We start from the raw sequence: 27,553 nt of genomic DNA, 5'->3' as shown, positions 1-27,553 counted from the left end.
CAAGTGTTCTCACTTAAAACCCATTCTTTTCTACTTTAGTGAAATTCTAAGCTAGTGTCTGACAAGGAGCTAATAGTAATAAAATAATAAAAATTCATCACTCTGATTTCAAGAAAACTCTTGCATAAAAATCAGCAACAGTAGCAAAGAAAATTGGCATACCTGTAAAAAGTAAACATGTACTTCAGTGGGGATGTCTTCCACGGTTGTTGAGTTTTTTTGAGAGAAAGTGAGAGGTAGGGCAGAAAGTCTAAGTACTTTTTATATACAAACTCGTATTATTATGAGTGTTTGTTTCTTTTGTATCAGACAACATTACGTTCTGATGTTGCTGTAGAAGTATTTTTAAATCAATTATTTCTAGTCTAACTACTTCCAGGAACATACTAATCTTGTTAACTGATCCTCTAAAATGCTAAATGATCTTTTACTGCTTGTATTCCCTTTTTGTTTAAAGGGAGAGAGGACTGCACAGTAAAGCACTTTTCAGGAAATACCTGGCAAAAGTTTCTTCTGTTCCTACTTAATCAAATTTAGCCAGTAACCCATAAATTCTGCTCTAAAAGTATGCACTACTGAAACACGCTTCCTTCTTTCAAATGACAATTTGGTTTGCTAGCTTTAAAATGACTGACTTTTGCAAGCACAATGAAACATTTAAACAAATATACTTATCTTTGCTATTCCAAGCAAATCTATTTGTGGAAATAATTACATGTTGTTATTCCAAGCTCCAGAACTTCAAGGTGGGCTTTAAACTGTCTGATGTGTGCATCTCTCTCACTTTAGGCAGTATTTTAAGCAAAAGGCTATTCTTCTGACTTTTCTTTGAGCCAGATGAAAAGATAATCCTTAAAGATACTGTGTGTTAAAATAGTTTCACTGCTTAATACCACGATGATTTCTTTCCTTCCTGTGCTGTCTGCAGTTGATAGGATGCAGTCATGTTATGCTTCTTTAATTTTAAATGACCGTTTGCTTTGCTTTTCCTTCTTTTTGTGCTACAAACATAGTGGATTTATGGTCTGTGGGGTGCATTATGGGCGAAATGGTTTGCCACAAAATCCTCTTTCCAGGAAGGGACTGTATCCTTGTGCTTCTGCAGCAGGTTGAATTAGTTAGGTGATTAACGTTCTAATGTTCTCTCATGAAAATGCATATGGGTCAATTTTTTTCTTAAATGGACATGAATTTTTTTTGTGATACATTTCAAAAATTGTTGAGGTAAGAACTTCAGTTATACTCAGGCTGCATCTAGCAGTAGGACATAGTCTCTGCTGGTACCGTAGTTAGCACACATTCACCCTCACTCATTTCCATTGTACACTGCTTTTTTATAATTACTTCACGTATGTGTGGATTATTTTTTAATTTTATTTTATTTTGATAACTACCTTTTTATGTTAATGTCATTGCATTTTGTTTTCAGTTGACATTTGGTCAGTTGGGTGCATCATGGGAGAAATGATCAAAGGTGGTGTTTTATTTCCTGGTACAGATCGTATCCTTACCTTTGGCCTAGGATGTAGTTTTGAAAGGTCCAAACATACAGCAGCATTTCAGGTCCATGTCAGAGTAGTCTTTGTCTGCTCCACTGCTGCCTGCTACGACACTGTTTAAATTACTGTTTCAAAATACCATTTGTGAGTTCATGATTTTTAGTTCTGATTGTCACAAAGTTGTTTATGGGAATATCATTTTAAAAAAAGCAAAGCAAATAACTGTAGCTTGCAGTGCTGCATTTAGCAATTCATGCAGACTAACTTTAGAGAGACGAGTAGCTATCCACTTGCACACACTGAGGTTTTTACCCTTTTATTTTCACTTCAGATTTTTATATAGTGCCTATCCATTGCTTCTGGGTGTTGCCATAATTAAGTTGGACTTCTTTTGTTGTAGAGTGCTTTACTTGTTATATGTTTTGATTTTCCTTTTTAACTGAACATTTTATGGAGTGATCTACTATTCTACTAATCTCAGCTGTTGTCTAAATACTTCCACAATGTTGCTTTTTGTGTTTGTAAGTGGACGTTTAAAAAATTCCTAACCAGTCCGGCTTGTGTCACGTTGTCTCAGGTTATGCTTTGTGTGCTACTTTAAAGGAAAGCTCCAGAGATGATGATCTTAGATAGCTGAATATATTGCTAGATAAATCTAGATATGTAATATAAAATATAGTAAAAAAAGTGAATCTTCAAAGCATCTTTTAGAAATATCTACCAGGCCTGTGTTTCCATTCAATGAATGAGTTGTTGTGTCTCTCTCTGGGCATTGCCATCTGCATCACCAGTAGACATTACTAAGAATCAGAAGTTTTGTTTGTGCAGAGTTCTGTTCACTTCCTCCCCCAAACCCATTAACTAATTTCATTGGTTAAACCAAGCATTAAATTCCAGATTTGTTGGTTTTAAAGGTAAAGCTACTGGAAAAAGCCAAAACCCTTAAATTCTTATTTCCAATATTTCCAGATAGGAACAGAATTATCGGTCTTGCTCTGCATCATCCAACTGTCGGGGCTGCAGTTATTTATTTGAGACACTGGCCCTGATTCAGCTTAATTTCTTAAATGCATCTTAGATCTATCTAACTTCATGCACATGAGCAATCTCTTTGACTTCAGTGGGACTTGTTGCATACTTCAACACAACACAAGAAGTACCTTATTGAATTGGAGACACTTTCTGTTATGTTAAGACTCAAGGGCCCATATTTTCAAATATGCATGCCCAAGGTTAAGGTGTCTTAATAAAAATAGCTTAATTTTTTTTCACATCTGCTGAGCAACCCCAGTTTTTGTTTAACTTTAGAGGGAGCTAAATTAGGCCCCTCTTATTTATGCAGTTATCTTTGTTCATTCAAGTTTGAACACTTGGCTTTCATTTTATGACTTATTGTGATAATTAGAACTTTCTTGTATTTATGGCATTTTAAATGAGAACTGCAATATATTTATGGGGCTTTGTTAGATACATCTAGATTCCATAGGCATTTTATAATGTCCTCATGACTGTAGTATCTAGCACTTAAGTGACTAGGAGCACAGGCAAAGTTCCCATTGATTTAAGTGGGACCAGGATTTCAACCCTGTTGTGCACATCTACGTTGCCCAAATGTGACCTCTCTCCTAATTAGTACACACTTCATGTATTGCACAGCCAAAGCTTGAGTCAGGCTATAGAATATATAGATAAAACACCGATGAGTGGCTTTTCTCTCTAATGCCTTACTGATGCCTAGCAAATTTGGGAGTTGAATCTAACAGAACTCGACTGTCTGCTCTCTGGACAATTATACAAATAGTAAGCGTGGTAGGTTTCTGTTAAACTTATATTTGAGATTTGCTTTAGTTCAGTGGGTTTTTAACTCACTGTACTTTCTACAAGTGTATCCTTTGGCAGGTCTGGATATTTTATGGGTAAAATCAATAGTAGCTGCACTACTCTTGAGCCAAACTTACAATTATTCATCATCACTGTTCTCTTGAACAAGCTAATAGTGTCTTTTTATTTATTACGGTCTGCTACCTTCATCTCTGTTAGATATTTTGTATTGTTTTAACATAGCCTTTATGCTTAATGTTAGACATGCCATGTTTTTCTTAGCTGCTTGACCTTAGATATTGATCAGTGGAATAAAGTTATTGAGCAGCTAGGAACACCATGCCCTGAATTCATGAAGAAATTGCAGCCAACAGTGCGGACTTATGTGGAGAACAGACCTAAATATGCTGGATATAGTTTTGAGAAACTCTTCCCAGATGTACTTTTCCCAGCTGATTCTGAGCACAACAAACTTAAAGGTAAGATCTTTGTACATGTATGTTGTATCATTTTTCATATTGTAGTAGCCTCGTGAATGAAAGTTTAAATTTTGTCCATTGTCAGATGAATCTTTTTAAAAGTTAAACTTTAAAATGTTGTTGCCAAGGGATGGGATGTATGTGCTGGGATTACTTCTATCTCCTTTTTCCTGTTTTCTCCTGACCTACTGCTGCATATTCTTGTAGTAGCTTCTTTGTTACCCAGAAACAGATATTTTCCTTTACAGCTGACACTAAAACTGCTTAGAGAGGGGTGTGGATGTTGGAGGAAATGTGGGGTGGAGGGAAAAGGCAAAAAAGAAAGCTATTGTTGTAAGCTATTCTTTTCTCTTTAGAGATCAAGTAATTTACATCCCTTTTTTTGTATCCTGTCTACCCATGCCTTTGGCTCTGGGATCCCTTCATTCTAGAAATAAGAATTTCTTGGTGCTAGAAGTCAGCTGCTACTTAGGACAGTAGACTAGCATGAGCTCATCACATTTTGTACTTTGGCAAAAGATGATTAACCTGGTAGTGCTTTGAAGTGATATGGTCTGTTGTTGCTGGTCTTACAGAGCTTTGGGAAAAGTCACTTGAGGCTCAAAGGAGAATGGAAGGTGCTCACTCTTATAGCCCCTGCCTGTCCACAGGACAGCCTAGGTTGTATCTCAAATGTGGATTTTTCATTTCCACTATCAGCCAAAGAAGGGACTGACCAGCACTATGACCATAGCCCATTTAGGGGTAAGAGGATTCTTGGGAAGAAGAAAGGAGACATTGAAATGCTCAGAACTCCCGTCTTTGCCTCTGGGTTTACACATGGAGAATGGTTTCTTGTACCATTTATTTATGCAGTGAAGTAATTTTGAAACAATGGAAGCTCCACATTGTAAAAACACTTGCAGTGATAGAGGCTCTTACACTGAATTAACTGAATTTTAGTATGGCTTCCCTAATATGGCTAGCTCTGCTTTCTACAAGATTTTACTTGTATTTACTGTCTCTAAATATCCTTGCCTAAATAAAGAGTACATTTTAAATTATGAGAGTAGTTAACCATTGAACAATTTACCAAGGGCAGTTGTGGATTCTCCGTCACTTACCATTCTTAAATCAAGATTGGATGTTTTTCTAAAAGATCTGCTCTAGGAATTATTTGGGGGAAGTTCTCTGGCTTGTGTTATACAGGCGGTCAGACTAGAAGATCATAATGGTCCCTTCTTGCCTTAAAATCTATGAATCCTAGGCACTATATATTGAAAAAATATAATCTAGCGTGTCCATCTCCTAACCCCAACACTTCCTAGCTACTACGAGACTTTCTCATACATTACTTTATCCTGTTGAGTTGTGAGTAACTCAAGTGATATGGATACCACCCATTATTTTGAGAGACTGTTCCATAGTTCAGTTCCAGAGTCAGTCAGAAATATTTCCCCCTATTGTCTAGACATTTTTCACCCTTTTACTCCTAGTTCTACCTCTGTGGACAACCCTAAATGATTCTTTCCCTCTTTAGTATTTACACACTTCAAACTCTTGTGAACTGTTTTTCCGATTCCCTTCCTTTTAATGTCATGGACCAGTACAACTAAGTTCAGTTATCCCCTTAATCCCCTTAATCATATTTTTTTTAGCTTCTCTGTGAATTCTTACTAATTCTGTTTCTTTCCAACATTGAGATGCCTAAATACAGCATTCACCTGTAGTTGTAGTTTTGCAGGTGGAATACAGTATAGGGGGTGACTTGCATCCCAGGTTCATTTCATGATGACTCTGTGTGTTGCATCCAAAATTTCATTGACCTTTTTAGGTGAGTTTGCCACAATATTACACTGCAAACTCGCGCCCAATTGCTTTCCTAGTATATCCAGCTTGTTAAAATGATAGGGATATTTTTTCCTAGCTGTACTAGCCCTGTACACTTCCCCTTGTTTAATCACATTTTATTTCCTGTTCATTTGTTTAGCTCCTCAAGGTTTGTTTCTCTGACCTGGTTGGAATTTGCTCTGCCTCACCACCCAATTAGTCTGCTTTTTCACCACCTCCTCCAGATGATCAATAAAGATGTTAAATAAAATTGGATCCAACACTGATAATTTGACTGTATGGTGGGAGACTTCTCTCTCAGTACACTGGTCGGTCTCACCTACTTGCTTAGGGTCTAACTGATCGCCATATTTGGGGTCAGGAAGGAATTTTCCCCCAGGTCAGATTGGCAGAGACGGAGGGGGAGGGAGGTTCACATTTCTCTGCAACATGGGACATGGGTCATTTGCTGGTATGAACTAGAAGCCTTTAAATCATGATGTGAGGACTTCAGTAACACAGCAAGAGGTTATGGGCCTATTGCAGGGGTGGGTAGGAGAGGTTATGCGGCTGCAATGTGTAGGAGGTCTGTGATAAGGGGGGGGCGGGAGGAGAGCTCCTTTTTATGGACACACAGCCAGCTGCAAAATCCCTCTTGATAGCTGTTCTCTGCTTGCTTTACCTATAAAGGGTTAAAAAAAAGTCCCCCAGGTAAAGAAAAGTGGCACCTGACCAAAAGAGCCAATGGGAAGGCTAGAACTTTTTGAAATTGGGAAGGAAGCTTTCCCTTTGTATCTGTGGTGGTTCTCCGGAGAGGGGGAACATAGCAAGGTCAGGGCTATGACTATGCTATAAGCAGCTTTAAGCCAGGTATGAGAAATCATCAGATTCTACCTAGAATTACTGATTTGAAACCCCCCAAATATGTAAGTAAATTAGGAATGTTTAGAAAGGCGCGATTCGGTTTATTTCTGTTTATTTTGTAAGGATTGTGGACTTCTCTGTGCTAACCCCAGATGCTTTTGTTGGCTTGTAACCTTTAAGCTGAACCCCCAAGAAAGCTATTTTGGGTGCTTAATTTTGGAATTGCTCTTTTAAAATCTAGCAAAAGCCTAAGTTCCAGATGTATTTTCTTCCTTTTTGTTTTTAATAAAATTGACCCTTTTTAAGAACAGGATTGGATTTTTGGTGTCCTAAATGATTTGTGCATGTTGTTTGATTAGCCGGTAGCACAGCTAATTTCCTTTGTTTTTTTTCTCAGCTCTTCCCTGGAGGGGGGTGAAAGGGCGTGAGGGTACTGCACAGGGAGGAATTCCCAAGTATGCCTTCCTGGGTCCAACGGGTTTTTTTGCATTTGGGTGGTGTCAGCATTTACCAAGCCAAGTCAGAGAGAAGCTGTAACCTTGGGAGTTTAATACAAGCCTGGAGTGCCCAGTATTAATTTTTAGAATCCTTGCAGGCCCCCACCTTCTGCACTCGAAGTGCCAGAGTGGGGATTCAGCCTTGACAAGGTCAAACTACATGATCATGATGGTCCCTTCTGACCTTAAAGTCTATGAATCTATCAACCTTTTTTCATATTTAGTCCAATTTTCACTCCATGTCACAATGCTCATATGCAAGCCAATTTGAATCCAGTCTACAGTTTGGTTGCTCTGAATTCACGCATCCTGTATCTGATGACAGATTTATTTGGGGAGAGGGGCAGGAGGCAATCCTTCATATTAAGGAATAGTTTCTTATCAGATACTAGTTACCAGGTTTCTCTTTTTTCCTTTGTTTGATGTTCTCTATCACCTGGATGTTTTTTTAGTCCTCTGGTAGCTGTCCAGCTTCTGATATTTTTCCCAGAAATTTGCCATTCTAATAAATCCATCTAGTCACTGGTGATACATATATCAATAAAACTTATCAGACATGAAAACATGTCCAGTTCTCATGTTGCCTTCTTTGCATGAAGGAGGACAATGACCAGGTATTGATTACTCTTCCATGTGAGATTTTGTTCTTGTTACATGTGATGCAAATTCAAAAACTCTCTCACCAGTTTTTCTCATTATTTTGACTTTGCTTTTTAATGTAGTATCAGCTTTGCTAAATCCTGAATTCTGTGCAGACCTTAAAACTGTAATTTGTCTGCTCTCTGCTAAGCCTTTTAAGTGTATCTGTTCATAAAATTTAAAACATTGTCTAATATGCATTCAGCATAAACCTAAATAGAAAATTTCACACTCTTGCAGCCAGTCAAGCAAGGGACTTGTTATCAAAAATGCTGGTTATAGATGCTTCTAAAAGAATCTCTGTGGATGAGGCTCTGCAGCACCCATACATCAATGTCTGGTATGATCCATCTGAAGCAGAAGCAGTAAGTTCTTGGCTTTGGTCTCTTGTTAGTGGGATACTCTACTGAAGGAAGCAAACTTGGAATGTGGTGATTGATATCATTGCTTGCCATAATAATACACTACATTTCTGACATGCAGCTGTCAGAATTATAGCTGAAATTGGTAGATGTGTTTGTTAGAATTTTCTCTTTAGGGGCCAAAATTTCGGGCAGTTGTGATTCACCTGTATTTCTATGCATAATCATAATGATTGTACCTACAAATAAGACATGCAAATATCGCACTTGAAAATCTCCTGAAAATCAGGCCCTGGATTTATTAAACCAAATATTTGCCTATGCATACCTGTTACATTTAACAGGAATATGAGCCATTGACTCCTGGGCAAGAAAAGAGGAAGAAGGTATTTTCACTAGTTAGGGCAATTTGGTAGTATCTCAACACTAACAAAATAGGTGCCAGAGGCAAAACTCCAGTGCAGGAGCATGTGCTGTCAAATATCACCATTGGTGAATGTGATTTAGGTGAAACATAAAAGTATATCACTTTTTAAACAATTAACTTCCGGCTTATTGAAATAAGATGAAAAATAACAGTGTCTGAACAGAAGGAGGTAGTTGGCTCTGACCTAGTAAGAATTGAAGAAGACACTTCAACATCCTAAACAGTATTTCATGTAAATGGTGCAACTAGAATTCTACAGAATATTTACAGCTGGCAGAAAAGAAAATGAATTATTGACAGTAAATGCCCCCAAAGGGCAGTTAGGCATGAAAGATGCTGTACCTAGGTACAATGTCTCCATTTAGTCCCCTTTGTCAAACATAACTGTAATAATGCAAGGAAAACTATTAATCACTAGGAATCTGAAACATCACATGAAGTATAGAAAAGTGGCCAGACATGAGATGACTATGTTTCTAACAGTTCTGGTGAGGCATGACACTGTATTTTTGAAAGATTGGGTTGGGATTCTGAAAGCTATTCTTTGTACAACAGCCTTCCTGTTAGGTGATGTGCGTTTTCCCTTTCATTTCACTGTAGTTGTTTGAGTTGTTTATCATGCGTCAATTCTGTTTTCAGCCTCCACCAAAGATACCAGACAAGCAGTTAGATGAAAGAGAGCACACAATAGAAGAATGGAAAGGTAAGAACAACATTTTAAATTTGTCTTTGGGGCTTGCCATGCGATAAAGGGTTATTGTGTTACCAGAGTTCTGTTAAGAAGTTGGAATGACTAGCAGCTTCAATGTCCTTCACAGCTCAGAAACTTGCATATCATTTAAGTATATGGTAAGGTTAGATTATTGATGATTCTTCTGAATTCATACGTTAAGTGACTTGCACATAACATGCTTCCAATTCTAATTAAGTTTAGTTAATGAACCTTCTTAAAGGCACAATTATGGTATGGTAGTTCTCTTCCGTGGCAGAGATCAGGTTCATACAGACATCAGGTAAGGTGGTTGGGTCTCTGGCCAGTAAAGCTTGTCCTGCTCCAGGAGATAAGGAACATGCTTTTCACCCTTGGCACTTCTCTAACCTAGGAAAATTACTTGTTGCTGATAATGGTGTCAGCTGTGTGTGAAGCTGACCTGGCATTGAGCGTGCTTTAACTGCAAGTGTAGCCAAGGACAAGATCATGTACCCGTAGAAGGGCAGTATTCACACTTCGTGGCCATAGCCCTTCCCCTGGCTACATGAGGCAGTGCCGCCCTGACCCTCCCTCAGTTCCTTCTTACCACCTGTGGCTGGAGTGGGAGCTTTGTGTGGTCTTAACCTCAACCCTTCAGCTAGTTTAGTTTTTTCTTCTAATATGTACTGTAAGTAATACCCGTAGCATTAGCTTAGTGTTAGTTGTATTAGTTTAGTTTCCTCAGTGATACTCTTACAGGGGTTAAATGTTGTCCTTCATGTGGGAGAGTTATCCCCACCAGGAATCCCTACACGTGGTACTTGCTGTCTCAGCGAGGCCCATGTTAAAGAGTGTTGTGTAATCTGCAAATTGTTCAAGAAATAGACTCAAGTGGCTCGGGACCTTTGCCTAAAGCATCACCTGCTTGAACAAGCCATGTGGCCTGCTTCAGAACCAAGGCCCTTATCAGGTCAGAGATCACCCTCCGGTTCCAAGAGTGAAGTTGTTTCGTGTTCTGGAGCAGGCGCCACTCTGAAGAACCGGAGGAGCCATTCCCCATCATCTGCGTGGAGGCAAAGATCACATAAGACCGATTGAGACTGCTCCAGATCTTGGGGAACCTCTTCCACCTCCCCAGGAAAAGTGTGGACTGGCACAGAGTTGGTGCCAGCGTGCAGGATGGCATGGGTACCTCTAACCCTTCCCTGGTACTGAGTAGGGAGGTTAGAAACCCTGTACTATAGACTTGGGTTTTGGCCTCTGCTGCATGTCTTCTGCTTTTCCTTTGTTCCAGGACTTTGTCAGGGCTGTGTCATCTATAACCCTGTCGACTGAACAAGCCGCTGGACCCTTGGATCAGTTGGCACCAGACCCCAGTGTTCCCCTTTCATAGTTGTGGAAGAAGGGCCGGTACTGGGAATCTCCTCGGCACCGTTGCAGTCAGCACTGCAAATGTTACGATGGCAGCTTTTGCTGCCCTTGAAATTGGTGCCGTCAAGCACTCCAGTACCGTTGCTGACTTTGGGATTGACGCCACTTCCGGCACCAGCATGCTCAGGACCAATGGTACTGCTTCCAGTGACAGCACAGCTTCCTGCTTCGTTCTGGATGACGGACAAGTCAGACTGGTTACTCGCTGCCTCTGATCTCGCTCTGCTCTCATTCCAGTGATCCTGAGGCTCCTCGGCATCCAAGTCAGGGTCGTCATCCCCCCCCACTGTCCATCGCTTGACCAGCATCGGGGGCCTTAGATGGAGTACTGGGATTGGCGCTCGTCTCGTGGCTGGGACGGTGGCCCCTGGCCCGGCGCCGATTGGCCACCAATGCCTTATCCATGCCAATGGCCTCCATGGAATCCGTGGGGTGTTCCTTGGTCACGGAGGTCCCACTCTTTGTCTCAGTCAAAGACGAGATCCCCAGCCATGTCTGTGGTGGTGACAATCGATCTGCCACCAGCCCAGGCACCAGCACTCCTCCTCCCTGCGGAGCCTCCAGAGTCATCCCATCCAGATCCGTCACCCCTGGAACAGGATCTGGCTTTAGCCCAGTTAAAGGCCTCATCTTTGTCTCTGGACGATTCTGTGCTGCCTGGTTCATTCCTCTTTTGGTACTGGAGCATTTTAAGGTACACTGATACCTTTTGCAACCTGTAGCTGCTTCTCTCAGTATCCAAGTGGAGTTCTTGCAAGCGAACAGCCACAAATTAGTGGATAGCCTGCAGCCGTCTGCCCCTGGAAGTGTCTCCCTCCCTATCAATGATGCGCTCCTTGAATCGGCTATGGCCTTCTGGAGCACGCCGGCTTTGGTACCACCTGCAGCTAAGCGCTTGGAAAAGTGCTATTTTGTTCTTGTGCGGGGATCTGAGGGGTTTTACTCCCGGCCAGCACCAAATTCTCTAGTTGTAGCTGCAGTGAACAACAGAGCCACACAAGGATAGGGGCTCTAAACGATTGGGCAGGAAGGTTTACACCTCCTTTTCCTTACAGATGCGAATTGCTAACCAGCATCCAGAGAATGTTTGCCAAAGTGTTCCCTCTGTCCAGCCCTCGCCAACCAGGTCAGTTGTTACTGACACCTCCCAGATGGGTTGGGGGACTCACAGGGGCTGTGGTCAGAGCAGGAGGCCTCAGTCCATATCAATGTGCTGGAGCTTTGGGCCATCTACAATGCATGTCGCACTTTTCAGGATTGTATCAGAGACTCAGTGGCTCACATGCTTACTGACAATACTGCCGCAATGTGTTATGTGAACAAACAAGGGGGAGCACTCTCCAGGTTGCTCTGCCTACAGGCAATTGGGCTATGGCAGTTCTGCATTGAGGAAAACATTACCCTGATAGCCATTCACTCACCCAGAGTTCAGAATCATCTTGCGGATCTCTCTCAGTAGGTATTTTTTCCCTACGTCACTAGTGGTCCCTGAAGACCAGTGTCCTCTGGGTCACCTTCGGAGCTTGTGGTATCCTACAATTGACTTGTTTGCTCCACAGGACAACAGGAAATGTCGTCTGTTCTGTTCCTGAGGGGCCCTCAGTCCAGGCTCCCTGTCCCATGCTTTCCACCTCAGCTGGCAGTTAGCTCTCCTGTACACCTTTCTCCCAATCCCAGTCATCCCTCAGGTCATCCTCAAACTCAAGGTCATTCTCGTTGCCCTGGCGTGGCCGAGGCAGTGCTGGTTCTCCGACCTTCTCACACTGTCTATTCAGCCTTCCATTCCGCTTCCTCCCTATCCCAACTTACTCACTTAGAACCATGGCTGCACCTTGCATCCTGCGCTCAGTTCCCTGCGTCTAACCAAGCGGAAACAATTTTTGGTGTGGTCATTGGCCCACAGAATCCAGCCAATGCTGTCCTCTATCCAGGACATTCTGGAGTACCTGCTGCACCTTCAGGTATTGGGGCTTGTGTTTAGTTCATTGAGAGTGCATCTGGCAGCAATATCAGTATTTCATCCACCACCACCACCACCACCCCCCCCTCAGGGAAGATCAGTCTTCTCCAGTGCCATGGTAGCAAGATTCTTACAAAGGCCCCTTCATCTACATCCTCTATTCCTAGAACCAGTCCCTCTGTGGGACCTTAACTCCATCCTAGCAGCCTCAATGGGACCTCCGTTCAAGCCTCCTGTTCCACTTTTGTGTCAGAAAACTGCATTCCTGGTAGCGATAACATCTGTAAGGAGAGTGTTGAGACTTGAAGGCTCTGATGGCAGAGTCTCCTTATATACAATTCTCCAAAGATGAAGTGACTGTATGACTACATCCTAAGTTTTAGTGTACAATGGTTTCTCAATTTCATTTGAAGCAGGTGGTATACTTACCTGTTTTCTTTCCCAAGCTGCATTCATCTCCAGAGGAGACGTGTCTCCATACGTTAGCTTTTTATCTGGACAGGATTAACCGTTTCATGCTTCCCCTTGTTGCAATGGCTTAGAACTGCAGAGCTTTAACTTTGCCTGATTGAGCAGGCTTCACTGGAAATTTGCCAGGAGCCTGCGATGGGCACCTAATTTGCATAAAATACAGACCACAATAATCTGAATACTTATTAGAAAGGTGGGACCCAGGAGGACTATGGGTGCTGGTATGCCCCATTCTGACTGAAGTGGTCTCTTGCTCTCTGAATGGTCTCTTCACTTCCAGTATCTACTGCGGGAGGCACTAGAGAAATCGAAAACGGGGGGGGGAGGAGGAGGAGGAGCCAATAAATTGTCTTGCTAAAACTCATTTAAGAGCACTTAAGAGCAATTAAGTGAACTGGAATCTAAGATGGGTGCGTGCATACCAGAGATGACTGCCATTCCCGAACTCAGCTAAAACAAGAATGATTGGGGCCAAATTCTGCTCCACTGACATAAATCAGGAGTAATTTCATTACTTGTAACTGAGTTACTCTGGATGTATACACCAGTGTACCAGAACATTATCTAGGCCTATATAATGATGTTATCCTGTAAACATGACTAAATACAGTTGGCTTTATGTCACAGTTTAAAATTCGACCGTTCTCGCTGCCTAGAGTATTGCTGGACTTGTACTCATGTACATTAGGACTAACACCAGTGCTGATGAAACAAAGTTGGAAAACTGGTGAGAATACCTTTTCCCCCTAAAATTCCATAATGTAGACAAGACCTTGCAAGTAGCTGCAGCCATTGATAACACTTGTTGTCAGAGAGGAGTAACTTTCCGAAGCTTGGGTGCACATCTGTATTGTGCTTCATGACCTTCTGTTATGGTAGTAAAACTTCTCAGTTCTAAAAATGCTTTGGAAAAGGAGTGGCAAAGTATTCACTCTCCACTTCTAAGGCCTCCCTACCTCCGAGAAACCTGAACTCTTTCTTGCTTCTCTCCCCTGCTTCCTGTAGAGGCAGCATGCTGAGATTCTGGGGGAGCAGGCCCAGCTTGTGGTGTGTCAACAATAAGCTTTGCAGACTGAGCAAGGAGTAGTCTCTAAGGTTGGGGACTGGGGGGAGTCAACTAAGCCTCCCTGCTAAGAGAAGTTTTTTCCGTAATGCCAGTGATCCACAAAAGAGGTCTCAGGAAACTTAGCATACAAATAGGCTTTCCCCTGTAGCCATAATATCAACCCTACTCCCTCTTTAGGGTGTTTATGCCTTCCGTTTACATTTCTCCTGAGGGGAAAATTAGTGTGCTCATTTGCATTTTCCTCTTTAAGGAAACAAGCATTGGCCTATGTCCAGACTAATCTTCTGATATGAGTTTCGCTTCTTAATACCAAGTTCATATATATATTCTCCTATCATGCCATATTTGGTTTTTAATCTCTCCTTGCTTCAGTCACTTCTTATCATCACTTGCATTGTCTGAAAGAGGCTCAGCCGCCTTTAGTTTTACAGATCTTCCTCAGCTGTTTCTTCAAATAGAATTTTTCTTCAGTAAAAGTAAATGCTTCAATTTGATATACATTTCTACTGTTAAAGGTGGATTTTGGGTTCCATGTAGATAAGACTAATCTATTATCATTGGGGGGGAAATGGGGAAAGTCATGACTTTTCATGGCACAAAATAGAGATGTCACAGTTTTAGTTGAAGGAAAAAAACAGTGTATTAATTATTTTTGAGTTGTTTGTCATGGAAAATTAAGAGGTCAAATCTGTTTTAAAACAATTTGTTTTAAAACCTTTCAGTAATATCTGAAAACCACCCTCTACTACAAGACAAATATAGAGCCAAATGTACAAAAAAATGGAGAAGCATTGCTGTGACTTGCAAAGCCCATGACTCTCGATATACCACAGCACCCCTGTACCCCAAATGCCCAGTGTTTGTCACAAAAATCATGTTCTCTCACATATAACATTACTTGCAGAAGGTAAATGTAGGCCAGTGTTTCTTTTCAGTTAAACGTCTGCACCCACACAGGCGTCAAAGTTTGTTAGCTGTACCTATGGCAATACCAAGGCCAAGCACCAGAGCAGTCACTAAAGCCTATACATTCTTTCTTGGTTACCTGCATGCATGATCATGAAGCCTTCTGTAAAGCCTCTACTCTTGAATTTTTTTGCACAATACCCATTGTATGTTCACAGAACCTATGCAACACAGAGATACTTTCATCTGCTGTTTCTGTATACTACCTAGTTGATACTAACCTTATGACTTCAATCATACTGATAACATTATGGTAGGTTTTGAGATATTGTTCTCAATAACCTTGTATCTCTTGGATTTTAAAGAATATGTTCGCAGCAAGTGGCAGCTACCTCTTATAGATCTGCACTTTTCTGTATCTCCTCCAAAAGTTATCAAAATTCATTGCTTAATCAGAAGACAACGGATAACAAATGTCACACTTTTATCCTCTTGAGTGAGTGTGTGTGTGTGTGTGTGTGTGTGTGTCTGTACATATGTGTATATATATATATTTATACGTTATGTAACAATAAATACACCACTCACTCTTTTGTGATGAGAACTGAATGCAAACTTGGTAGAAAGAAGTCCTCGATCCAAGCCTCTATTGTTGACAATTGACTTCAATGCATTACTGAATCTCTGTGGTTTTAAAAGCTTGAAAGAACAAAGAAGGGACTTTCATTGCTGCCTCCTAGATTTCTTGCTCTTAGATTTTGTGTCATTCACTGCACTGGTGAGCAGGCAGAGGTAAATGTTTTTGTTTGTTGTTTGTTTAGAAAAGTCTCTTTACAGATAACCAGAATACCCTACCCCCAAACCACGCCCCCTCTCCAGTTGTACCTTGTGATCTAACATATGACAGGATTTGGATGGCTTAAGGTTACAGACTTGGTGAAAGTAGTCCTGCCTTGCGTTGAATAACAGGCACAAAGTCCCTTCGCTATCAGTTACATCTTGCAGAGGAGCTCAGAGCAGCCAGCATTTTCTTCCGTACACGGGTCACATGCTGTGCCTCTTGAGCCCTTTGACCCTGTGCCTCATATTGCAGATCCAGCTGTCAAAGTAAAGATGTAGACGGTCCCACACCATAACCATCTCCTGTTCCTCTGCCATGGCAGGCAGGCTTGGAACCATGTTTTTCTACTTGCAGAGTTTGCTTGTTTACCTCAAATTTCTAGTTAATTTTCAGTTGTTTGGGGTTTTTAATAGGATTAGTGATAGAATCCATTAAGATGGATCCAGAGAAGCATTAAAGTGTAAAGTGCTGCATTTAATGTGTGAATATAATGCATTGAATGGACTGGTACCCTTTTAGGTGCTTAAAATACCTGGGAGAAAGTTCAGCCTTTACTGCCAGAAAGAGAAGAAAGTAGGAGGGGTGCTTCATGGTCCACCTCTGGAGGATTTCACTGTGCATGCAGATGCCAGCTCTGACCTGCTAGCATAAGAATGTATGGCCCTTGTGCCCACCACAGGCTTACCGCAGATAGCCTGGAGCCCTTTGCCATTAGACTCTGGACATAGTCTTCAACATGGGGGTCAAGCTAGAGAGGAAGGCAAATGCTCCACTAATGTTGTTTGATCACCATCACCTCAAGAGTGAGGCCATGGCTCTTCCATTTCCCTCTTGAGGTAGGAGATGTGCAGTTATGAGCTTCCCAAGGAGACTGAAGTAACCTCCCAAGGGTTCTTTGAAACACAGTACGATATCTCAGTCCTGCCCTAGTGCCAGGTGTGGGTAGCCACCTGGGTTGCTATGCTACCCGAGTCTGTTGTCTCTGACCATTGATAGTGGCTCCTAAACAATCCCTTCCTCCATATTGCACTCAGAAATCACTTCAGTTTGCCACTTTTAATCTGTCACTGACAATTTGAATCTAAGGCATTGGTCCTTTTCTTCTGCCAGTGGTTCTACACAACCAAAACCTCCTCTGGGTGGTCAGCCATCTTATCAACCTAGAGCACCCCTTGCTGACTGTTGAGGCTTTTAATCGCCACAGAAAAGGATGATCTGATCCAGAGCGGCTTCTGGATATTTATGGTGACATTCAGATCGGGATGGTACAGCCATACCACTATCCCTTAGTGAGTCTCAGCCAGTGTGCTTGTGCCCACCCGCATCTGACCTGGGCCTGTGGATATTGTAGCTGATCAAAGCTAGTGGGGTATATCTGAGCCTCCTGTTGGAAAGGGTTGTCCACACATCTCAAATAGGGTTATCTGCCAGCATCTCTCAAACAAGTTATGGCTAGGCCTCTGCTAAGAAAAAAATGATTGGATGAGAATACCTTGGTTAGCTATCATCCAGGATCCTTTAGGCAAAGATATCTGGGAAGGGAGAGGCAGGCCAGCACCAGTAACATTTAACACTTAGGTTGTCTGAACACCATTCAGCGCATCAGGCTTGGCCATGGCATGATTTTGCACTAGCGAGGAAAATCAGTGATGGGGTTGGAGTGGGGGAACATTTGTTCTTCAAGAAATGTTATGCTTTCTGATGCAGAGCTGTCTTGCAACTTTGCACATAACCCCAAGTGTGCTTCCAAGAGGATAGTTATGGACTTATATAACACAGTCTGCCTGTCTAGCAAAGAATCATGGTGTTGCTGGGTACTAGCTCTTCTCAAAAATGTTGCCTTGAGCCATCCTAATTCCAGCTAGATAGGGCCTTCTGCGCTCCTTGTTTTCCATCAGACCTGTTCATCTGTGCAGGAGGCCTCCGTAACATTGAGTGAATTGATTGCCTCAGCCTTGTGGCTCTACTTCGAAGTCATCCATCTCAAACCGACCTGGACAAAATCAGCTACCAAGCAGTGAGCAATTTCAGTGCATTCCGTGAGCTCCAAACCTTTGAAGTTGCAGCAGAATGGTGCTGGAAACTGGTGCATCGCTTTCAGTTCTAAATATGTTCCTTTCTTTTCTATCTCCTTTGTAGTCTAATATTGTCTAAAAATAATTCGGAAGAGTAATAAGCCTACGAAACTGGAATATTAATTTGAATAAGATGTGCATTCATCGTTATCAGTTTGAAGTAATGGATTGGTATAACTACTATTTTTGTCATGTTTACAGAGTTGATATACAAGGAGGTCATGGATCTGGAGGAAAGGACCAAGAACGGGGTTATACGTGGACAACCAGCCCCTTTAGGTTGGTTACAATAAAAGTACTGTACAAGCCTGCCCTATGTGGTAAGCTAGAAAGGCGCAAAGCTGATCCAAGAGTAATAGTTAATATAGCTCAAAGTATGAGTCTAGAATTTCAAGAACACTTGGGCAGAAGTTGCTTTCAGCTAATTCACTTCCTGAGTGATAATATTTGATGCCGGTGCTCTGCTTTGGAAACATAAAGCACTATATAGCGATTAGTTAACTAATCCTCCCAACACCCCCATGAAGCAAGGCTTTGGGGCAGGGACTGTCTTTTTTTTTTTTTTCTCTGTTTGTCCAGCAACTTGCACAATGGGATTCTTTCCTATGACTGAAGGTATAGTTACAAGGGAAGCAGAAACCCTCAGAAGCGAGACTCAGAGCCTGGGTCTACAGCCTCAGGCTCGTGCTACGGTGCTAAGAATAGCTGTTTAGACATATGGGCTTGGACCCACCCCCACCTCGGCTTCACAGCCCAAGCTCCAGCCCAAGCTGAAACAGCTGTCTGTAGCATGAGCCCGAGTCTGTAGATCCGGGCTTAGAAAATAGCTGTTGCAGGTTTCTGCTTGCCGTGTAGAATACCCAAAAGCTCTTAGGAGCCACCACAATATAAATAAATAATACCCCATTTTACAGCTGGAATACAGTGCATCTGGACCAAGGTAACACAATGCATCAGTAGCAGAATTCAGATTAGAAATTAGAGTTGCTAACCCTCTCTGCTCAGTCCGTTAGATCAGTGTCTCCCAAAAGGGTGATTAGCTAATGAGGTTCCAGTGAGCATCATCAGAGAAAGGCATTTAACCAACAAGGTCACTCCACGGTGGATGCCAAAAATTAGCCTCCTAAATAAGCTTGGCCTGAGTTTCAAAAGTATTTAGTGCCCACTGTTTGTATTTCAGTTAGATCCGTCTTCCGCCTGCAAACTCTTATAGCAACAGTGCCTGGGCCTACCTGGCCAATGTAAAAAACTGTAGTGTGATGTCATAAAGAGGTCAGCCTTTACCAAGCCCTACTGAAATCTTGGCTGATCCTGATGAGCATGCTGCTCAAAGTGCTTGTTCCCATCCTTTTAATTTTGGGGCTCCTGACACTGCTCCATGAAATACCCCTTTTTGTTGTCTGTGGTATTCTCTCCCATCAGCAGCTCCTCACTATCTGACATTAATTTCTTTGTATCCTGCTCTTGGGAATCCCATTATTTTTTTTAGTAACTTTACTGCCACAGTTCAATAGCTCATGATTAGACTTGGGACTTGTAACTGTATAATACCAAGTTGCTTTCCTCTTGAATTTGCTTTAAAATGCTCATTGTAACTGTTACATCCCTGCATAGCTACTATAAAAGTATACTTTAACACTTGCATTTAATGTCTACTAAATATTGAGATCAAATTTCTCACTTGTATTGTTTGCCTGAATAACTAGTTTCTAAACAAGAAAGTGCAGAAAGGCCTTCAGAAGCCACTCTTGTGTTTTTGTATAAAATACAGCTGGGTCATTAGAGTACCCCCTTTCCATGGTTGGAGTTCTATGGCACAGGGTGGGATAATAACTGCCATTGTCTCCCTATGTAATCTTGAGCACGTCAAAGTGAGTAAAGCACCAGGAGTCCTGACTCCAACACCACGATTTTCTCAGGTGGCCAAAGTTCAGAAGTGTTGAGCATGAAGCCATTCCCACTGAGGTCATGGAGCTGATGAATGCTCAGAACTTCTGAAAATTCAGCCATTTTTAGGCCTAAGTGTATAGTTAGGAGCCTGCATTTAGGGTTTTTGAAGATCTTCTCGGGCTTCTGTAGAACTACTTGCCATTACCTCCTTTCTCTCTCAGCCACACTTGTGAATTTAGCACTCAGCTGTAAGTGTTTATCTCAGATTTACAAGCATCCTGTTATGGAAGTCGCATGGTTTTTGGCATAGATATAACCCTTCACTTAAATAAAAAATCCTCAAATCTTATTTGATAATGGACTCCAAGAAATCTCTTAGCAGCTTCTTGAGTGGCAAGAAAAACGAATGACCCCTAGAGCGCGAAATACCAATGCAAGTATTAAACCATGCAACTGTATCTGCAACTGATTTGCTGTTTTGTTTCTCATAGCACAGGTGCAGCAATGATCAATGGTTCTCAACATCCGTCTTCATCATCATCTGTCAATGACGTGTCCTCAATGTCAACAGATCCAACATTGGCCTCGGATACTGACAGCAGTCTGGAAACATCCGCTGGACCTCTGGGCTGCTGTAGATGACTACTTGGTCTTTTAGGGGGGAGGGAAGGGGAGTCCTTTAGCCATTGATAGGGCACCTTTAAGAAAATCGGTGGTATTATTTTTGAGTGTTTTTTCAAAAATAATTGTAGGATTCATTTTAAAGTGCTGTAATTTTAAACTGTAAGTTGTGTTAAAAGCAGCCACAAAAATGTATTTTTTTTTTTGCTGTAATTAACTCTGTAAAATATTAAACCTGATAATTTTATCATGGTTTTAAAAAATCTGCATATTTGCTTTACTATTATGCTGCTGATCTTTTTTTTACTGAATTTGTAAGATTTGTTTGATCAAAGCACATATTAATGTTCTCTACCGTATCATGTATTATTTAAGATTTTATAGGTTTTTCAATTTTTTTATTAGAATTTTTTCCAAATGTTTTGTTCATGATTATCCTTCAAAGTTATATGCTTGGTCACTTGTCTTACCCATGTGCAAGAGAAAATAATACATTGTAGCCTGTTATAGCTTTGGGTGTAGCTACTGTAGCAGTAGCAGTGAACACAGAATCCTTTAATTCTGTCTTCTTGCCTATAACAATTGAATAAAAGCAGCAGTTAGTGAGTTTCATTAGGGAAACCGTTTATGACCCTTGGCAAAGTCACCTCATCTGAGAGGCAATATAAACATAAAGCAAAGCATATCTTTATAGCTGCAGAAGTATCCAGCCTGCCAAAAGGAGATGGTGGCAGAACTGTGGCATGCTGAAGCTTATGATCTCAAGGAGGATACTTCATGAATAATACATTGCAATGCAAATAAACTGTTTACTTCTACTAGCTATTAGCCTGTTTTTGTACACACAAAACAAGGTATACCCAGGATATCTAGATTGCCAACAGGGAAATCTGTAGCTGTAGTTCTACATACACATAGCATGTGGTTCTTTGGCATTTAATTTCCTTCTTATTTTCTGTGTTAGGATAGAGCAGTTCTATGTTGGGTGTATGTATGGAAAACCTCCAGCTTTTTGATCACTCTTTCTTCACCGAAAGTAACTTATTCCTGTAAACCAATCACTGGTGGGAGAACCTCAGGTTGTAAGATTTCTGTAGCTAATGCATTGAGAGCAATATATGCCATGGTAATGGGGGGGAAATAGCAGTGCTGGATAAATAGTTTTTCTCTTTCACTTCACTATCAGACCAGCATAGCAGAAATCTTAATAATGGTTCTTTTAAAGCCATGAATATTCAGTATCTTTCAGCATTGAAGCCCCAGCTGTCAATGCTCTTTTAAAAACAAACAAACATGTAGATCAGTTGCTAAGTAGTCATGTAAAATGGTGCTGATCCTTACAGAACTGTTAACTGTTTACATTTTATATTTACAGAATGATTTGTGTGTAACTGACTGACTTTGTTTATGAATGAGTAAAACAATTATCCAGAGTGTATTCCTTTGAAAAGTGCAGATTTCTCAAGAACCTAAGCTATATTGATTGCCTTGTGTAGATAAATATTTTGTGTAGTGAATTAAAATGTGAAAAGGGGTTTAAATTAGTGACACCTACAAAAATGAACTTTTAAAAGAAAAGCACAGGAGTCTTGCCAGGCACAAAGCCTAAGAGAATGAATAGAAATAGCTATTGAGATCATCCAAGAATGAAACATGCTGCTCAATGTCTGTTCCTTTAGAATTTGTTGGATAAATAGAATAAATATTCTTTTTAAATTTATAATTGGAAGAGGAAAAATTGCCTTTACCCACTTTCTTCCCCAATTATGTTTTACTGTTTTCAATATCTAACAGAAATTAGACTTTTAAAAAAAAATAAAAGGGGTTGCAAGAAATGGTAATGTCTCAAAGAAAGCTGACATTCAGTTGTTAAAGTGCAAAGTTGTATTTTCGTTGCCTGGCTAGACCACTGGTAAGTGATGGTGTGTAGTTTTGCTGTTTTCACTTATATCAGATATTTCAATAGTGAGCTTTAAAACACACACTTATTAAGGCAATTATTTTTACAGAACCCCGCCAAACTGTATGTTACCTAAAAGCTGATAGGCCACACGATGGGGATTGGAGCACAGCATACTTTTTCTTGTTGTATTTGGACCAACAGGGCAGTTTATTTTGTGTCTATCGAATTTTAAACTGTGACATAAAGCCAACTGTATTTAGTCATGTTTACAGGATAACATCATTATATAGGCCTAGATAATGTTCTGGTACACTGGTGTATACATCCAGAGTAACTCAGTTACAAGTAATGAAATTACTCCTGATTTATGTCAGTGGAGCAGAATTTGGCCCCAATCATGCTTGTTTTAGCTGAGTTCGGGAATGGCAGTCATCTCTGGTATGCACGCACCCATCTTAGATTCCAGTTCACTTAATTGCTCTTATTTAAGTGCTCTTAAATGAGTTTTAGCAAGACAATTTATTGGCTCCTCCTCCTCCTCCCCCCCCCCCCCCCCTGTTTTCGATTTCTCTAGTGCCTCCTGCAGTAGATACTGGAAGTGAAGAGACCATTCAGAGAGCAAGAGACCACTTCAGTCAGAATGGGGCATACCAGCACCCATAGTCCTCCTGGGTCCCACCTTTCTAATAAGTATTCAGATTATTGTGGTCTGTATTTTATGCAAATTAGGTGCCCATCGCAGGCTCCTGGCAAATTTCCAGTGAAGCCTACTCAGCCAGGCAAAGTTAAAGCTCTGCAGTTCTAAGCCATTGCAACAGTTTGCTAGTCTGAATTCTCTTTTTAGTCAGCAAAATTCATTTTATGTTTCAAGGACAATTGCATATGGATGCAAACAATAAGCAGGTGGCTAGCTGGACTTGTCCTGTCCATTGCTGTTCTCACATTATGTAGGTAGATGTCTAATATCCAATACACGTTATACTTTCTGATGTGCTAAGTATCATTGAACTTGGTTTATTATTTTGATAAATAGTTCCATAATGCTTCCATCCCAACAGTCCGTGCTAAAAGATACACAGCTTTTCCACCTCTAGGACTCCAGCTGCAGTCTAGCCCAGACTAGTAGTGAATGAAAGTGACCCACATCTAATGTCCTATGTAAATTGAGGTGGACACCGCCCACTAAGAACTGTATGAATTCTCACACTTTCTGGCTAGTTGCAACAAGTCCCAGGACTGAACAGACGACAACTATAAGTGGGTCCTTCCAGGTCAGTGTTAAACACACTGGTGGGAGAAGTTTGTACTGCCTTTGCCTGTGCTTCTACCGGTTTTGTGTATTGAGGACTTCACTCAATGCAACACAAGGAGCCAGACTGTCTTTATGTTTCTCATCTTATATAAGCTTCTGTGTGTTTGTCAGCTGAAGTCCATTTAAATCACACAACAATACTGATTGGTTCAATAACCCTATATGCTAACATGGTTAGGCCCAGTCTCCACCAATTAACTCATTCGGGTAAACGGCCCAATCTCTGACCCAGGGTAACTTTTTCAGATTGGGGATCTAAATTAGAAGAGAGTTGCTGTATATGGGATAGCAGTTTTCATGGTATAAATCCCCACAAAACAAAAGAGCTGTACAAATTATGTATGAAATGCCAAGGAATTTGTTTAGGATAGAGCAAGCCTTGATTTTTACAAGTTATGGTGACAGTGCCCTCTACTGGTATACTACACAAGTAAGTAGAACAATGAAGTTAGATGTGTAGATTTGTAGTAGCAGCATTGGCCCCCAGACGAACACATTCCAAGTTAGAATGCAAGATCTAAGCACCTGACAGGCCAGTCTCTGGTCTACACATGACTATGCTGGTCCCACACTAAACATACAATGCACACATCTCAAACTTAGATACACTACTATAAACCATCAAAAATACTAGTAATACACATGAACAGTCCCTTACACATAATATTTCAGACACTGTCAATTCAGAACATTTGGGAGGAAGAACATTCCAGTTTGTGTCTGGTTTTCATGACTTGAGTCACTGAAGTAGTCCAGGATGGACTGCCAATATCTGAATATTTTTCTAACCTGCTTTATAGTGGTTTCTTTTATTGTGTTAGCTCTTTGTATGTTCCCATTAATGTTTCAGTTGACCTACTTTTCCCTACGTAGTTATAGTAAGTTGGAAGACTGGAGAATGGAGATGAATTAGAGGTCATCTGCATTTTTCAATAAGACTAGAGAGGTTCTTAATGGAGGAATATGTTGTATTTGTAACTCTTTTCAAACTTTCCAGCTCACTTAATTGCTCTTATTTAAGTGCTCTTAAATGAGTCTCAGTAAGACATTTTATTGGCTTCCCCCCATCTTACATTTCTCTGCATTACAGAAATTTTCTTTGACTAAAGTTAACTTCACACATTTCCACTCCCACTGCTTAAAAGTGAAACTAGTTTATTATTGAACTACCTCACACAAACTTTCTCTGCTTTCTTGAGTAAACAGAGCTAACCTTCACTATTGGATCTACCCTGAATGTGAAATAGAAAGTACATTTCCCTTTTTCAAAAGCCCAACCTATTGGCCAATGTTGAGACAATATCAGTAAGTATGTATCATGTATACTTCCCGTACGATGTTCATGTGTACTATATAGCTCACGTACAATAGTGTACATCCAGAAAATTGTGTTAGATGTAAATTGGTGAATTTATTATTGTAGTCTGTTTTTTGTAGGTAAAAATAACTTACTAGTAATATCAGTCCATCCTTTACATTTTACAAAAGGAATAATTCTTGGTAAGCTTTGCATACAGATGAATTACTTTTGTAGGCCCAATATCTAGTCTATTTTTGAGAGTTCTTAAACTTTTAACTTTAGTAATAAGTTGAGCAAAACTGGCTGAATTCTCGTGATCACTCCTCCTGCCCCCTTGAAGTGCATTCTGTCCTGGGAAGTGTGGAGGGGAAGGACACACCTTTTAAATATGGAAAAATTACAGTTAGTTTTCTTTCCCACTTGCCACCCTCCCCTTCCCCATTCCTTTCTACCCCTTCCCAATAAGCCACTGGTGGGGAAATACTGAGATCATTGTGGTTTTTATCATCCATGCCATTGGTCATTACATGTGCACCACTGGAATGTATACATTGTTATCTAGTATGTCAATTGGTTATAATGATATTTTAAATAAAAAAGGATAAAAAGTTGTTTGATGACCACTCTGTAGTTAGTGTTTCTTCATTGCAGCTCTGGAGCTCTAAAGCACCATGTGGTGGACTTCATAGGACAGTTGCCATTTAACTTGTATTTGCCTCAGTCATTTGGGAGAAGTCTCTTTTCATGGTGGGTATGTCAGCCTGCTTGAGCGCACAGCCAGACCTGTCCGTCACTGGCAACAGGGGAATGCACCATCCCCTCCCTTTCCCACCCGTTTTGGCTTTCATAGCACTCCTTGCTCTCCCGAGGAGAGTTCCAGTGTTGGAGGTCAGAGTTCTGCCTGCTGGTGTGATTCAAGCTCTGATGCTCAGCTGTGGCCTCAGACTGCATCTCCCTCTCCGCCGCACTGTCCCTGCACTTGGCTGGGGAGAGAATCAAAGGCATTTCTGCAACTCCTTCTCCACCCTCCTCTGTCAAGTGTCTTGTATGGGAACAGTGTCTCCTGTTGAGTGGGGAGAAGGCAGTGTGTCCTGGTCAGGGCTGGGGTGGAGACATTGGATCTGAAAGGCTGGCTCTGGGGGCAACTGGTTCCTCCTCCAGAGGAGTGACACAAGATGGCCGTGCAGCAGATGGAAGGTGGCACCTGCAACCATCCTCCTGACCGGAGTGGACACTGGACACAACACAGACCCTGATGCCGGAGAGTGCGGTAAGGGTCTTTGGGTCCCTGCTCCCTCCACCTGCCACCACCTCTAACAGGCTTCCTGGGGCTTCCCTACTGCTCTCCCAGGCAGCAGCTCCAGGGGTTCAGGCTCCCATTTTAGGCAAAGTGGGCCCAGGGCTTCAGGTTTGTGCAAGGCCCATTCTCACACTCCAGCCTACTCTTTGGGAAGCCCAGACAGGAGAGGGGACAGCAAGACCTGCCTCTTTGAGAGCTTCTCAAATATTCTGGGTGCCTGGCGCTCCCTGCACTGCTGAGAGAGATCCCTGTGACGGTGCCATGGGGAAGTCGGCATATGAAATCGGTTCCCTATCTTAATGCAACTTTCTGCTTTCTTCTCCCGCACACCCTGGGAGAGTTATTTAAACTGAGAGATTTCTTACAGCCACTGCTGTATGTCTATAATGGGTAGAGCATTTCCAGAGGGAAAGGTGCCTTGTAAATGAAAGTTACCATTAATCTAGTCTGTGTCACTTGAGTAAAGTGTATGGGGACAGCTGTATTAGCAGCATGTCCCCTGAGGAAACTCTGGTAACTTAATGATGACTGCTGTTTAATTGCAATAGCATTAGAATAAATTTTTAGCAGGTGCCACATAGTTGACTAATGTTGATAGCAGGTGTGACAATCTAAGCTCAGCCTGAGGCTTTGGGTATAGGTGGCTTTGGCTTTGGTGACATCTAGTCAAACAGTTCCAGATCAGAGAACGTATCTGGCTGTGGTCTAGCTGAAACTTTGGTTTTGCAACCCAGCAGTGCTTTGAATCCTTGGAGATTGTAGCACCTGCTGTTGTTTTTATCATCTTTGCTCTCCCTTCAGCTCTGGCTAAAATGCAGCTGGGGATGGGGAGGGTGAAGGGGGCCGACTGGCATCCGACGAAGATCCCCTGTAAATTTCTGCTCAGATCTCAGTTCATTAACAGGCTGGGCTTCTCAATAAATCTAAAGAAATCTTCAACAAGAAGAGCATGTTTATCTTGCTGCTTTGTGGGGGGGTACTTTGGTTTAGAGATTTTTTCCCCCTTGAATATAACAAGTTCTGCTATAAAGATAGGGGATAGATTCTTGCATGAACAGTGAGCCTTGCTTTTTTGGGGAGGATCATAATTCTTCAAAGTATTAAACGTGTTTAAAATGTCATTAATTCTAGGAGTGGCTATCAGTGTTCTAATGACCCTGTTTCACACACTAGAAACATCACAAGCAAAGAACTGAATGAAGCCGTTCTGCCACTGGCTGTCTCCATTCAGCCCTGGGACCCAAGAAACATTCCTCCTTCCTGAGTTGCAGCCGCTTGGCTTTGTTGCCTCCTGTAGATTCTTGTATTTGCTTCATTGTTAATTTCATTTCCTGCCTCTCTTCCCCTCCCCCATTGTTGCCTTTGTGCAGTTGGCACCTGTTAGGTGGG

The 27,553-nt window shown here is 41.5% G+C and overlaps 1 protein-coding gene across 6 annotated transcripts in view; it reads left to right on the top strand.

Annotated features, from left to right (window-relative positions):
* The window catches only part of MAPK8 (mitogen-activated protein kinase 8), a 45,354-nt gene extending 24,984 nt beyond the window's left edge, over positions 1-20,370 (top strand). The window contains exons 6-11 of one of the 6 annotated variants that reach the window (XM_065408455.1): positions 1,430-1,501; positions 3,617-3,799; positions 7,849-7,973; positions 9,037-9,100; positions 18,040-18,117; positions 20,231-20,370. In XM_065408455.1, coding sequence (XP_065264527.1) covers positions 1,430-1,501; positions 3,617-3,799; positions 7,849-7,973; positions 9,037-9,100; positions 18,040-18,117; positions 20,231-20,370 — 662 coding nt within the window. Of the gene's footprint in view, positions 1-1,013; positions 1,086-1,429; positions 1,502-3,616; positions 3,800-7,848; positions 7,974-9,036; positions 9,101-18,039; positions 18,118-20,219 lie in introns of all 6 variants that reach the window. The other 5 variants (XM_065408454.1, XM_065408457.1, XM_065408456.1 and 2 more) reach the window with 5 other exon arrangements.
* Positions 20,371-27,553: the final 7,183 nt, after the last annotated feature.

The sequence above is a fragment of the Emys orbicularis genome, chromosome 7 (assembly GCF_028017835.1).
Source record: "Emys orbicularis isolate rEmyOrb1 chromosome 7, rEmyOrb1.hap1, whole genome shotgun sequence".
Taxonomy (NCBI): domain Eukaryota; kingdom Metazoa; phylum Chordata; order Testudines; family Emydidae; genus Emys; species Emys orbicularis.
This window is presented reverse-complemented; position numbering and strand designations above follow the sequence as displayed.